Source organism: Ochotona princeps, chromosome 11 (assembly GCF_030435755.1).
Source record: "Ochotona princeps isolate mOchPri1 chromosome 11, mOchPri1.hap1, whole genome shotgun sequence".
NCBI lineage: Eukaryota > Metazoa > Chordata > Mammalia > Lagomorpha > Ochotonidae > Ochotona > Ochotona princeps.
In genome coordinates this window covers 67,837,152-67,852,300 of record NC_080842.1, presented here as the reverse complement: position 1 = coordinate 67,852,300, position 15,149 = coordinate 67,837,152, and the positions used below count along the sequence as shown (strand labels likewise).

At 37.7% G+C, this 15,149-nt stretch overlaps 1 protein-coding gene across 6 annotated transcripts in view; it reads right to left on the bottom strand.

The window, feature by feature from the left end:
• The window catches only part of RAB28 (RAB28, member RAS oncogene family), a 105,242-nt gene that overhangs the window by 74,476 nt on the left and 15,617 nt on the right, over positions 1-15,149 (bottom strand). For all 6 annotated transcript variants that reach the window (XM_058670300.1, XM_058670298.1, XM_058670301.1 and 3 more), the window contains exon 4: positions 8,474-8,603. In XM_058670300.1, coding sequence (XP_058526283.1) covers positions 8,474-8,603 — 130 coding nt within the window. The remainder of the gene's footprint in view (positions 1-8,473; positions 8,604-15,149) is intronic.

Below are 15,149 nucleotides of genomic sequence, written 5' to 3'. Positions count from 1 at the left end.
ATAAAATAAAAAAGAAAAAGAAAAAATTAAAAAATTATATTGAAACTACTACAAATATAAATTAAAATTCATTATCAAAGGGGCTTGAGAATTTCAAACCTCCATTTTACAAAGAAATCTGTTTTGCAGCTCTGTTCTTTTATTAAATATCAACTTGATATCAAACAATTTCTTCCAAAATTTAAAACCAGGTGTTTATCATTAAAAATAGATTATCCTTATTTAGTATTTAATAAACTCTAAGAAAAGAAGAACAGAAATCGGATGAACAGAATACAAAAATTGAAATGCATACATTACTCCCCCAAAATACCAAGAAAATAGTCACAAAAACCACAATACTTCTTGGGCTAATTAAATTATAGTACTATCAAAATTGTTTGAGGTAGGATATCTAAAAAATAATATCGCCACAACAACTTCAGTCAAAAATGTTTCTGACACTCCTTTTTTAAGGTTAGTTTGTTATTTGAAAGTCAAAGTTAAAAAGAAAGAGGGGAGAGGAAGGGACGGGGGCGAGAACAAGTGATCCCTCATTGGCTGGTTCATTTTCCCAGTGGCCACAAGCAGGCCAGGAAGCAGCCAGCAGCCCAGAACATCATCCATGTCTCCCATGTGGGTCACCCTTGTAAGTAAGCAATCCTTGGCTATCCTCCACTGCCTTCAGACATGTACTAGTAGGGAGCTGGATCAGACGTTAGGCAGACAGGAATACAAATGCTGCTTGAGATGAGATGTTGGTATCATAGTTGGCAATTTCACCCACTGTAGCAATGCCAGTCCTTGACATTTGTTTATCCAAAAGTTGTCCACTGCAACACAATCCAGGTCAAGCCTATGTTTTTGTTTTGGAGATACTACTCAACCAATTACATTTGTAATTCCATCAGTATATTCTGAAAATACAATTAATAGTGCGAAATATAATTGAAGGGAACAGTTGTAACTGTATATATTAAACTAATTTCTCAAGTACCTACAAATGTTGTCAGGATCTTCCAATAAAATAAAATAAGCTTGGGTCTGCAGCACTGGAATCACATGGGTGTCATTTCATGTCCTGGCTGCTCCATCTTCAGATGAGCTCCCTGTTTATGACCTGAGAAAGCAGAAGGGGATGGCTCAAACCTTTGGGCCCCTACACCCACATGGGAGACCCGGAGGGTGCGTCTGGCTCCTAGCTTTGGATCAATTCAGCTCCAGCTATTGTGGTCATTTGGGGAGTAAATCAACAAATAGAAAATCTATGTCTTTCCTTTTCTCTGTAAATCTGCCTTTCAAATAAAAATAAATAAATATGGATCTTTTGGGGGAAAAATGAGTAATGAAATAATCATAGCTCTACTTGACCATTTTACATGTCAAAGCATCAAAAAATAAAAAGGGAGAAAGGTGCACATGGCTCTCTCTTTTTTATTAATTTTAGAAGCTCTGAGGCAAGAGCTATGTAAAGCAATGTCTCTCCCCAAAAGCTTTTAATGGTCAAATCTGGGCTAAAGCTGATGCCTGCAATGCAACCCGGGTCACCCACATGTGGAAGGAGCCGATGACTTGAGCTACTGTGTCTGCCTCCCGGGATCTGCATTTGTAGGAAGCTGGGGTCAGGAACCAGAATCAAGGATCAAACCGAGACAGTCCAAAATGGGATGCAGGTGTCTAAAAAGCTAAACTAAATACCTGCTTCAACGTGATTAAACAAACTAGCAATAATGACTTTTTCACTTTGAAGCAATAATATGGAAGCATAAATTTCATACAATTAGTAAGAAGCCTTCAAAATAAGAATCCAACAAAGTGTCAACTATTAAATCGCTTCACATTCCTATACTCCAGATAAAGTGAGAATTTTTAAAGACTCAAACAAGTCATAGCAAAGGCAAGATCTTTCAGGTAAATTCCCTTGTAATTTTTCAGACTAGATGCATAATTGTTTCTTACACTCCTCTATTACTTGAGGAGATTTGGAGGGAAAAAATACTCTTTTAAAAGTCTTGTGATAATTTTATTGAGAGCATCAGTAAAATTTTCAGCTTAAAACTTACTTGTTTTACTAATACATTTCTACAGAGTTCAGGGAACACAACTTAAAGGGTACATTAAAATGTAACCTTTAAACTTCCCAACATAAAACATCACTTCCTGCACAGAGATAGTCCTCCAAGAACCATCAATCACTGTTAAGAAGAATATACACTCAACATTGTTAATTAGTGTTGATGCACTCCTCTCTATGCCCTCATCTGTCATGAAGATTGTTTAAAATCTGAGTTATTAGTCTTTATTTGGGAAAGGATCTGGTTAATATCTTTAAGAGTAGAAATCATTCATCCATCCACTCTTTACTGGAGCGTGATAATTCCCACCCCCAATACAAGTTACTGATAACCACCACCCTCCACTAACCAAGAAGCTATAAATCAGCAAGAGGGCAGCTCCTATGCAACCCCTGTGAATTCTGTTTACAATCTATCCAACTGCGAAGGTTAGCTAGTCAGGAGAGAAACTAGCTGATGGATCAGATAGTAGAAAAGTATAACAGATTAAATAGAGACAATAACAAAATGACAAATTAAAATGCTATGTGGTTATAAAACATGGATTTGAACTGGACATTAAAAGAATATTTCTTAATCTTCATTTGAATTATGTCCTTGCCTGAAACACTGAAAGAAAATTTTAAATTGTTCTTCAGTGCAATTATGATTTAACCAAACACAAAAATCAGATATCATAAATAGAAAGGCAAAGGTGTGGGTTTTTCATCTTATATATAAGTTACAAGTCAGGAAAAATAAGCAAACTTCCTAAATCTTTTACATTCATTTAACTTAACATTAAAAAAACCAGTGACATTTCATTTTCAACATAATCCAGCATTCACAAAGGAATGCATTTCCTAAGAAACTCCACCTGACATTCACCAGGGTGGATTTAAATAGACCTGAAGATGACTTAATAGAGTCCTTTTATCTATACATGCACTGTTTTCTTCATTAAGAAAATTATTTTCCCTAAATAACAGATCCCGGGTCATAAACATTTCTAGTTTCAAAAGTATTCATGGAAAAGTTTTTATTCATTCATTTGGTATTCACTTATTCAGGCAATGTTCTGAATGATGACGTCCTTAGTTTACACAGATCTTAGATTTCAACAGATGAGAACGGTAAGCAACAGTATCAGAGGGCAGTAAGACTTCACATATAACTAAACACAACCTGGTAAAAATGGTCAAGTGGTTCCTCTAGACCGAATAGTGAAGAACACAACATTTATGTGACCAATAAATAACAAAAATGAAGCTAATCAAAGGCAAGACTAGAAGGAAAAGCATTCCAAGCAGAACAAAACCTTCAGTACAAATGAACTTGGGACATTTTTGGAACAGGAAAACATATTGTGTGTACAAGATATACGATGAGAGCTGAGAGTAGGCAAGGACCAGAGTACACAGCGCCTGACGGGCCTGATAAGGAGCCTAAATTTCATTCTCAGGATGATGAGAAAGTACCAAAAGATCTCCAGCCTAAGAATCACATAATTCGATATGTTATTGGGGAACTGGACCATGAGGAGGAGGAAGACCAGTCAGGTGGCCAGTGCAGTTTATAAGACAAGTGATGGCAATATGTTGGGCCATGGCCTTACGTGGACATACATTTTACAATCCTTAGGCACTGCAGTGCAGGCCAGAATCCAAAGAGAGTATCCCAGTGCTGGAAGAGCAAGACATCACAGCTAGGGAAGCAGGTATTAGAACTGGTGGATTTGGCTCTCTGCCTTGCAGAAGTTACCTTATATGGCAACATAATGGTTTCCAGGTGCTTACGTTGCTAGGTTTAGTGGCCTTTCAGATACCACAATTCCACTTGGGGCTGCAGACATACTAAATTTCAGCTGGGATTCTAAAATAAACACAGGCTAATATTTACTCACCCCCTTTTCAAAAATTTACCTACTAGGAATTATTTTTTACTTCACTAAGTAAAAATATGACCATGTATAAAGATTTGGACACAACTATAATTACTAACCTTAGCTCCCAAAAAGCAACAGCAACCAGTAAACTTTCCAGAAAACTTAACAACTGCATAGAAAAAAGAAATAAATAAAAGCTGGTGTTGTGGCACAGCAAATTCAGCTGCTACTTGTGAAACTGGAACCCCACACTGGATTCCCAGATGCTCCATTTACAACCCAATTTCCTGCTAATGCTCCTGGGAAGGCAGCAGCGTTTTGCCCTGCCACCTGTGTGGAAGTCCAGGATGAAGTTTCTAGCTACAGGATTTGGCCAGGCCAGACCACTGAGGAATGAACAAGCAAACAGGACATCTCCCCTCTCTCTCCATCTTTAAAAAAAAAAAAAATCTTACAAAAAAAATTAAGACCTACTTTTGTAGGTCCCAATCTCTCCTTTGGGACTCTGTCTGCTTGGCACAATCTTAGACCAATTTTCCAATGATGAGCTCCATATAGAAAACTGACTCTCAGAGCCATTGTTGTGAAAGGCCTGAACCAATATAGAACATGCAATCAATCGGGAAAGAAAAATGGTGACAGGAAAATCTCTAAGAATTATCTTACTAAGGTCAGCTTCAAAAAGCATCTATTTCAGCTCTGTTAATTTTTAACTTGTGATCATTCATATTAAAGCTATGCTACTTTTAAAGAGCTATTACATTTCACAGAAACAATCAACAGTTATTAAGCACTTACTGTGCAAAAGACCATGTGCTTTTCACTCCATTCCTTCCTTAATCTTTCTCAATGAGGGAAGTTGAAGTTTAATGACGTAAACTGGGGCTGGCACTCAGCATAGCAAGCTAAGCCTATGCCTGCAGCACCAGCTCTTGGTTTGTGGAAAAATATCAGAGAATGGTTCAAGTGCCTGGATCCCTGTTCCCACAATGGAGACCTGGAAGAAGTTTCTGGCTCCTGGCTTTAAACTGGCAGATCTTCAGCTGTTGCAGCAATTTGGGGATCGAACCTGCAGATGGAAAATCTCTTTCTCCCTCTTCTTTCTGTAACTGCCTTTAAAATAAAAATAAATCTTAAAAAAAAGATATAAACTAACTTATTTAGTCATCCTGCTATTACATAAAGTTGGTCTTGTAGAAAAATTTATTATGCCAAAGCCCTATGATCTTAATTACTACTTAGTACTGCATTAACATCTTAAATTATAAAAAGAAATAACACTAGTATCTGATCGCTTTTTAGAAGAGAACACACAATAAAATAAATTTACTTGTTCTTTTAAAGATTTATTTATTTTTATTTGAAACACAGATTTATAGAAAGAAGAAGAGACAGAGAAAGATCTTCCATGCTTTAGTTCACTCACCAAATGGCCTCAGAGACTGGAGCTGAGCGGATCTGAAATCAAGAGCCAGAAGCTTCTTCTGGTCTTGCAAGTGGAAGCAAGTGCCCAAGGGCTTGAGCCCTCCTCTGCTGTTCCCTAATCCATATGCAGGGAGCTTGACTGGAAATGAAGCCGCTGGGACTCGAACTGGAGCCCAAACAAGATGCCAAAACGACAGGTGGAGAATAGCCTGCTGAGCCAATGCACCTGTCCCATGTTTGTTTTAATTATCATATACATTTCTGCACCACATATTATGACAACTCATGTACTAATTTCAAGTGCTTTCTACTACTAATTTCACCACTAACATTCTCTAGTTATTTTTTATATTTGAATACAATATAAAATTAAAGCTACAATCATCATGTCATAATTATATCAAATTATCCTCACGCCAGATTTCTAAGAGTTTACCATAGTTCAACAAAAAGCAAATAATCATACAACTTACTGATTTAACCTTTTATTAGCAATGAAATTCACATATACTATCCTACTAACTTTGAATAAAAGTCACTCTGGCTACTATTGTTTTCACAGACCACGTAGATTTCTCTCCAATATATGTTTTCTGTTTAAACTGTAAAGTATAAGATACAATTCAGTAAGAACACAGCATATTGCAGAAGATGACTATTTAAACAGGAATACAATAAAGCAGCTTCGCATGTCCTTCCGATTCAGTCTCTCACTTTGCCCTAAACCAATGTCTAAAGGTCTTCAGAAATTTTCCTGCTGCTGATTTACATGCCTCCAAAATAAAATGAGTACATATTACCATACTAACACATCAATAACCCGAAAACAGAAATCAAAATATCCAGGAGATCCAAGAGTTAAATTCCTAATAGGCTTAACTGCAAAAGGATCTTTGTCTCATGACCATATGAAACTGGGCCAGGGACAGATTATGTAGTAAATAATATCCAGGAAAATATTCATCTATAATCTCTTCTTTTTACATATAGAAGATTGAATGTGACTACACACTGTTATATGATCTCATTCTGAAAGAAAGCGTTACAAATTTACACAAGAAAGTTGTAGCTTTGCCAACGTGAAAAGAATCTCTTAATTTTATGCTACTAAATCTCAAACATAACACTGCATTAATTTTCTATACAAAATTCAAGTAACTTACATAAATATTTGTTTTTGCAATCTGGGCATGGCACCACCAGCCCAGTCCAATAAGCCCATCTCCTCTGATATCCTGCCTTTGACAGTGACCAATGGTGGATGCCTCACAGGATAAGATAAACACCTAACAGAATGTATATAATTATGTACCCCGACACCATTATCTCAGATGGTGGTTGCATATCCAGAAAGAAATGAAAACAAATCCCAACCCCTTCCCTCCACTACTCTATAATTTTCCATAGGTGATAGGAAACCTCCAATTAAGCACAAATTGAACCATTATATAAACCAGTGCTTTGGTAACATGAAAATGGACTAAAAAAAATTTTTAAATAAAAAGCTGTGCCCAGAAATAGAAGCTAAGCTCCTCAAAACTTACAACTCATAAAGTGTATTTCAAATAACTTAAAAGCATCTGATTCAATTCTGAAGAGCTACATACATAAGTAAAATGAAACGGAAGCTTTAAAAAAAAGAAAGGAAAAAACTACAATTTCTCCTCAGGCCATGCCATTTTGTGAAATGTAATGCTCTTTTCTGGAGAGTAGAAAAATGTTTATATTTATAATCTTTAGAAAAATGACATTCACACTTGTGACATAACTGTTTTAAATTAAGGCCTGGATTTCTTAAATACTCATCTCAGTGTACAAAACCTCAAGATGCTGAAGTCCTGGTAAGGTTTTTCAGGAAGCACTATTTCCTAAATAATCACAGACCAAAAAATACATATTGCATTTTTGTAAAGACTTTTGGAGCAGAGGAGTCTCTGAGCAGTGAATATGGGCATTGAGTGAACAATGCTGGCTGTCAGGAAACAGGACCTGGCCTAAATCCTCCATGGTATACTTTGAATCCATTTTCTCTTTTCCTGATGTCAAGTAAATCAGAGACAATCAAATCATATCATAATATCTCATGTATTAAAACTTTATTAATGTCTCCTGTTACTGTAGTCCATATAATAGACAACCAAATATTCCTATATTGAGTTGCTTTATGATTTTTATATGTCATAGCCCAACAGATGTCATGATTACATATCCATTATCTCTACCCTAGAAGTGCTCTTCTTCCAAATATAATACATTCTTTTCTCAAAGATGGTAACTATATTTTACTTTTAAAAATTCAGTTAGAAATTTGACAAGTGATGGAGACAAGAAATAATGCCTATAAAATCCCAACCAGATACTGCTTCCTTCCTTAGAATAAGGAGTCATTTAATCAGATGTACCTCTCAAGACCTCTGGGAGAGAGCTGAAGCTGCAACACAGCATCATCAAATCTGCAGCTGTGTTGCTGTTCTTACTAGTTCACACTGCTTCCTTAGACCACAGGAAGCCAAAACACATCGTGGACCCATCTCACCCACCGTCTCAGGAACTGGCCAGGGCAGCAGAGCACTTAATGACAGACCAGGCATCAAAACAGTTATTGCAAAGATTGACACACCCTTAGGAACTCTCTACTCAAGCACATTATTCAACCCAGAAAACTTCCTCCGGAATATCAAATCCTTATATTTTTCCAGGAATATAAACTACAGGATACAGAAATGTTACTACTAAGCTCCCAGGTAAGGCCGTTATAACAAAATAACACAGACTGTTGGCCTAAACAACAAACATAATTTTCACAATTCTGAAGATTAGAAGTCCAAGACGAATGTGCTGACCTATTCACTGTCCGTTGAGTGCCTTCTTCCCTGCCAGTATATGTCTACCCTTCTGCATGCTCACCTGACAGGCAGAGGTCACCTTTCTCATGTCATAAGGCATCAATGCCAATCATGAAGACCCCACTAACATTAAGCATCTCCCAAAAGCTCCCACTTCCAAATGCTGTAACACGGGGGATTAGGGCTGCACTGTTTGAGTAGGGGCTGTGACTTAAGGGACAAAGGAATAAACATAAATTTTCATCTATAACAGCAAGTAAACTTTAATAAGTAATAAAACTTACTTTTATTGCCTACCAAAGCAACCAGTGGCTGAGTTTCTGACTCTTCATTCACTTTCTTCACCACAGCATACCAATCTTCTAAATTCTCAAAACTTTGATAATTTGTAATATCATATACCAGCAGGATTCCCTATCACAAGAGAATTAAAAATATGTGTTAATACATTACTTAAAAACTAGCAATTAGTACTTTTGGCTAATGTCTCAAACATGTCGACAGCACATACAGAGAGTATATTTTACACATAAACTGACTTCAATTTAAATTAGTTAGCAGACATAGAATACTGAATGTCTGAGATAAATCAGGCAATTAAGTTGCAATCCAAGTTAAGGTTTAATTTTATCAAAATTATAAGTGGCTTCCCAGTAAACTATCTGGTATATGCTTAGCAAGTCTGGTAAATACAAGAACATCATGCCACAGAAGTATACAAAGCTGAAAGCTCCAAGTCCCCTCACCTTCATGAACATTTCTATAAATAAATACCTCCTGCCCCTTTTCTAGTATTTTCAGAAATGAAGATTCCATGAATCCCTTGATAGTCAATTTCAGTGTTTAACGTAATTTTCTTTAAATGAAATGTGAATTTCCTCTTAGTCCTCTGTGCATTTGGATACAACTTAAGAGTATTCTTATACTAGCCCTTCACACTTGAAGATAGTTAAGTAACTCCTTTATCATCTCATTTCCAGAGTAAATAAACTCAGTTCCTTAAGCTTGCCTCAAAGGGCCTATTTTCTATCCCTTTAATCATTGTTGCTGATTCTTCCCAGGACACACTACATACAGTTTCCTGACATCCAATGTAAAATTGGACACAATACTGTAATAAGAGTCCAAGAAAAGCCAAATATAACAGAAAGACTGCTTCCTGCCTCTTACGTATCATATTCCTTTTAATTTATCCCATTATTTCGTGTGGAAAGAAAGAGACATATATACACACACAAAAATAACAGTCCCACATTCTTGATTCTCATCCAGTTTGTGGTCAAATACTTAATACAAAACTGTGCATACATAGTAAGTCTGGATCTTAACGGTATTTATGCCTGCTTGTTAGATTAATAAAATCTAACATTTTTTGCACCTACTATTTAAGACTTTAAGTCTTTCCATTACTCCTCTCAATAAACAAGAAATCAATAGTATTATTCTCATTTACTAATAAACAGAAGTTAAAGTAACCAAGGTAACACTGGTAGGTCAAGTGATAGAGCCAAGATATGAATTAAGGCATAGATGACTAAAATCGTTTGTCTGCCAAGCACAAACAATATATGTGCAGCATGCTAGGGAAGTTGGGCTCTAAGGCTCAAGGTACCCACTGAAGCAAAACCAAAGCCTTCACCACAGAGCATACCACACAAAAGTCAAGCTCAGTGATACACTGACAAATACTCATCGACTGGCTTGGGATCCCAGGCACGACAGGAATATGGTTGGAAGTATTGTTAGTGGTGCTTGCCATTTTCCAGTGTAAATACTCCACTATTATCATTTTGAGATATGTGACAATACCAAGCACAGAGTTGGCTAGAATTCCCTTACATAGCATTTCAGAAGGTATGCAAGACATAAACAACCTCAAGAGTACAGACAACAAAAATATACAATAAAATATCCACGGATGCATTCTGAGCCCATATATTTGCTTCATAAGCAATTTATAAGTCTATATATAGTTTTAAACATGAATATACTCAACCAGCTCACACAAATTATTAAATATTTAACATTTACTTAGTGAAGCTAGAACAAGCAGATCTAGCACACTAATGATTTTCCAGTACTATTAAACCACAGTGGCCCCAAGTCACTTGGCTTCTCTGGGTCTCAAGCTCTCTGTCTATAAAGTTAAATCTTTGGGTTAGCCTCTAAAATCCTTTTCCATTTCAGGGCCACAGCATACAACCAGCAAATGTGAGACCAAGGAGGGATGGGGCAAAACTGGCAGGGGGGCTTTGAGGGGCTCCTCTGCTAGACAACCACTTCCATTGGAGAGCGTGAGTTGGGATGGGGGCAGACCAGGCTAGGCAGGGCTACAACACCTGCTGGCCTCACATGGGCTGGATCAGAGGAAAGTTAGGCTGGGCTGACTGTTTCTACTGCTGCATGCATAAGCCAGAGGGGTGTGGGTTGGTTGGGCTTTGCTGCAGCATCATCTGGCAGATGCTGGCACAGGCGGCAAATTCTGTCAAGTTAAACTGCAGAACCACCTGCAGAGTGCAAGATCCAGCAGGGAAATAGTGAGTACCTCCCTCTGGGGTAGCCACACTCAATGGTGAGCATGAGAATCAGGACTGGGACAGGCATGGCTAGACAGAGTGATACCCGCCGGCACATGTGTGGGCTGGAGAGTGGGGTTGGTTAGGCTGAATTAGGTTTCAGTGCCCATTGAAATGTATGAGAGCTGAATGGGATATGGGACAGACTGGACAAGTCTGCTGTCCATACTGGCAAGCACGGGAACCAGAGCAAGGGACAGGCCCGATGTGGGTTACTGCAGGTCGCTTTGACTAGGCTCTAGCTCCCATTAGTGTACATGAAGGCCAAATGCATGATGGGCAGGATCACGCTGGACTGCAACACCCATCAGTTTGTGCAGAAGACAGGGCTCGAGGCAGAACTGACCCAGCAACTGCAACCACCAGCATGTGCATACGCTGATTGGGGTGATAGACTGTGTTGGACCCTGTACTGACTGGCAGGCACACACAAGAATCAGGTCTGGGATCACTTCAGATGAAGTTTCTTTGGAGATCACCCCAACTGAATCACTGGATTCAGAACCCCAACCATGGAAAGAATTGCAGGTTCTAAGGTCTGACCGTGGAGTGCACGAGTCAGAGCTGGACTTCCTCAGTGGCTTAGATGGAGCAGGGGACAGCATATCCAGGTGCACATGGAGGATACTGCAGTACATTGGAGTCTGCAGAGGACACCTGGTACCACAACAGAGAATGGAGGACAGAGCAAGTTGATCAACTACCCCAGCCACGTCTTGGCAGTGAATAACTGGGCAAATGGAGACTCTCAGGTGGACTATGTCAACCAGTGGATTATGGAGAGATTTCATTATGCTTAGAGTGGCAAGATCAGCAGCAATTCAGAACTGTGGAACTATCAAAACCTCCTGAGCAGGACTCTCAGAGCATGCCCCACATCAGGGACCCTGGGGTGGTGTCGGGTAGCTGGACCGAGGGCTCAAAGGTGTTTGGGAGGCTGGGTGTGGCTTCTCTGCTTCTTCCAGATACAGGAAGGAAAAAAACAGAATGTGGAAATGGTGATCTCACCCACCTTCCTGTAGCCCTTGACTCTTCTCACCCTAATCAACTATGTAAAAATCATCAAAAATGTTTTTAAAAAATATCATATAATTTGTATGCAAAACTACTTGTCTGATTCACTTCAGTAAATTAGACATCTGCAGGCTACTTGAAGAAAATCATAGCAAGGAGTTTAAAGACAATGCACATTTTCCACAAACTTTAAGTACTCCCATGTCTCCATCTTCCAAGATGCTTTAAGTGACACCCAACATAAAATTATCAGAAATAATGACCATACTTTACTTTTCTCATTAAGAATAAATCTCCAGCATCTGGCACTAGGGCACACTAGGTTAAACTGATGCCTCCAGTGCTGGCATCCATATCAATGCTAGCATCCCGTACGGCTTCCAGTGCAGTTTCCAGCTGCTCCACTTCTAATCCAGCTCCCTGCTAAAGTGTCTAGGAAAGAAGCAGAAGATAGTCCAATTCCTTAGAACCCCTGCCACCCACATCTGAGAAGTGCAAAAAACTCTGACTCCTGGTTTGGGCCAGGCCCAGAGCTAGCCCTAGCAGCCACTTGAGGAGGGAATCTGAGAACAGAAGATCTCCCTCTCTCTTTCTCTCCTCTCTTCCTTCCAAATTAAAAAAAAAAATCGTAAAATAAAACAAACCTCCAAAAGCAAAGTTTGAAGAAGATACTCTTCAATCTATGAGCTCCTACGGGAGAAGGAATCTTCCCAACTCAAGCCCCCTCTAATCATCCTGTCTCTTGTGAATGAGAGGAGCCAGTATACACTTATAAAGGTCACCACACAACAGCACAGGTCACCACAGGACTGAGTCTTTACTGTAACATTACAGACTGTTTCCCCTTTCCACACTCTACCACCACATCGAGAGAACTGTATAGATTGCAGCAAGACATAGACAAACTTCAATTAAAGAAGCGTTCTTTTAGCCATACAAAAGCAGGGGGAAATACAAACACATGAGGGAAATGTGATGCCTCTGGCACCTACAGCTACAACAAACAATATGAAATTTCAACTAAAGGTCCACCTGCACGATTGATGAACAATACATCGTAGCCCAACTTTCAAGAGAAAACTACAAAGCACTCCAAAAGGCAGTTTGAAGAGAAAAAGCAATTATTGAAATCAGATTCACACAGGACACAGATTTTACAATTATTAATCAGGAAAAAATTTTTAAACTGAATAATATGCAGATTATACCAATGAAAAAGGTTCACATGTGAACAGAAGATGATGTAAACAAATATATGGAAATTCTAAGAAATAATAAAAAAGAATCATGAACATGAAAAACACTCTAACAGAAATGAAGAACACCACTTCTTAGAACATTAGAATATACACAGACTAGGAAGTAGTCAGTGCACTTGAACACAGCTCAGTGTTAATTATTTATTGTCAAAAATACAAAAAAAAAAGAATACAACAGATCACATCATCAAAGAACAGTGAACAATTCCAAACTGTACATCGTATATATACGAGAATACAGAAATTTAAAGATTTTAAGAAACATCTGAAGTAATCATAGACAAGAAGATGCCAAAATTCATTACAGATGCCACTACCTAGAAATAGCAGAAAACATCTACTAAAATAATTACTGACTACTCCATCCAGAAGCATATCATACAGTAGAACTACACCATAGAGTAGACAAAGAGAAAATCTTCAAAGATGCCACAGGAAAGGAAAAAAACACCTCTCTATAACAGAACAAATATAACTACCAAGAATTCCTCACAGAACCTATGTAAATAAGAGAACTGAATGAAACAATTAAAGTATTATCAAAAAGAAAACCACCAGTCTAGAATAGTATATTCAGAAAAAAAAAAAACACTTTCTGAAGGAGAAAAAAAGGTTTTCTCAGAAAAACAAACACTAAGGTAACTCATCTCAGAAAAATAGAAACTGAGTAATCATTAGGAAACCTGCTCTGGAGTCATTAGGTTCTTCAGAGAGAAAGTAAATAAAATGGACCAAAAATGAAGTTTGACATTCAAGAGAAATAAATCCCAAATAACCAAAGCTATCATGAGCACAAACTACAAAGTCTGAGGCATCAATACTGTCTGATTCCAAATCATACTAAAAAGCTACCGTAGTTTTTTTTTTAGATTTTTTTTTTATTTTTATTACAAAGTCAGATATACTGAGAGGAGGAGAGATAGAGAGGAAGTGGAGCTGCCAGGATTAGAACCAGCGGCCATATGGGATCAAGGCAAGGACCTTAGCCACTAGGCCACTCTGCCGAGCCCATGCTACCGTAATTAAAACAGCATGATACTCCTCCAAAAAAAGACATACTGACCAACAGAATACTCAGAAACAAATCAAACAGGTACAAGTATGTCCAACTTACTGTTGACAAATACACGAATACAAAATGACACTCTTCTGCAGGTGGTACTAAAAAAATGCGTATCTTCTGGCAAAAGAATATAACTGAAGAGCCATACCTCATATCATCGTCAAAAATCAACTCAACACGGAATACAAATTTAGACATAAGACCTAAAACCGTAAAGCTCTCAAAACAAAATTGGGATACATGAGGTAAAAACTTAAAGAAATGCAGTGAGTTCCAAGTGCACTGATCTACTACTCCAGTGAAAGATTTTAATGCCCTTCTGCCATTAATTGACACATAAAGCAGATTAACCTGAATAGCACTAAAAATCAAATTCATAAAACTGACATTGATAAAACATTTCATTCAGCAACATCAGAATAATACTCTTCTCAAGCTATTTATTCATAAAGGGAAAACATAGGCTATAAAACACTCTGTAACAGAAATCATACAATACATTTTTTAAAACTACAATGGAATCAAACTAGAAACAACAAAGACAGTTGAAAAAATTCTGAATAACACATGATGGTCAAAGAAGTAGTCTCAGAAAGAATTATAAAACATTCTGAATATAACCAATCAAAACTTGCAGAATACAGGAAAAGCAGTGCTTAGAGAAAAACATTTAACATGGAATACAAACTAGAAAAGAAAGATCAATTATCTAGACCTGTATTGCAGGAAACTAGAGGAAGAGAAATCTCAGCCTAAAGCAAGCACAGTATCAAAACTCAGAACAGAAATCAATGCAATTGAAAAGAAAATACAGAAAACCAACAAAACTATAAGCTAATTTCTCAAAAGAATCAATAAAATTAAAGGGAGACAACAATATCAGAAACACATGATAAGTCATCACTAACATAAGAAATTAATATGAATAACTTCATAGCCCTGAGCTTGGAAGTATAGATGAAATGAACCTATTATTTCAAAGGCATACATTACTACAACTATGACTGCCAGAGCCTGCACCTAACCCACCTTGACACAGAAAAACCTA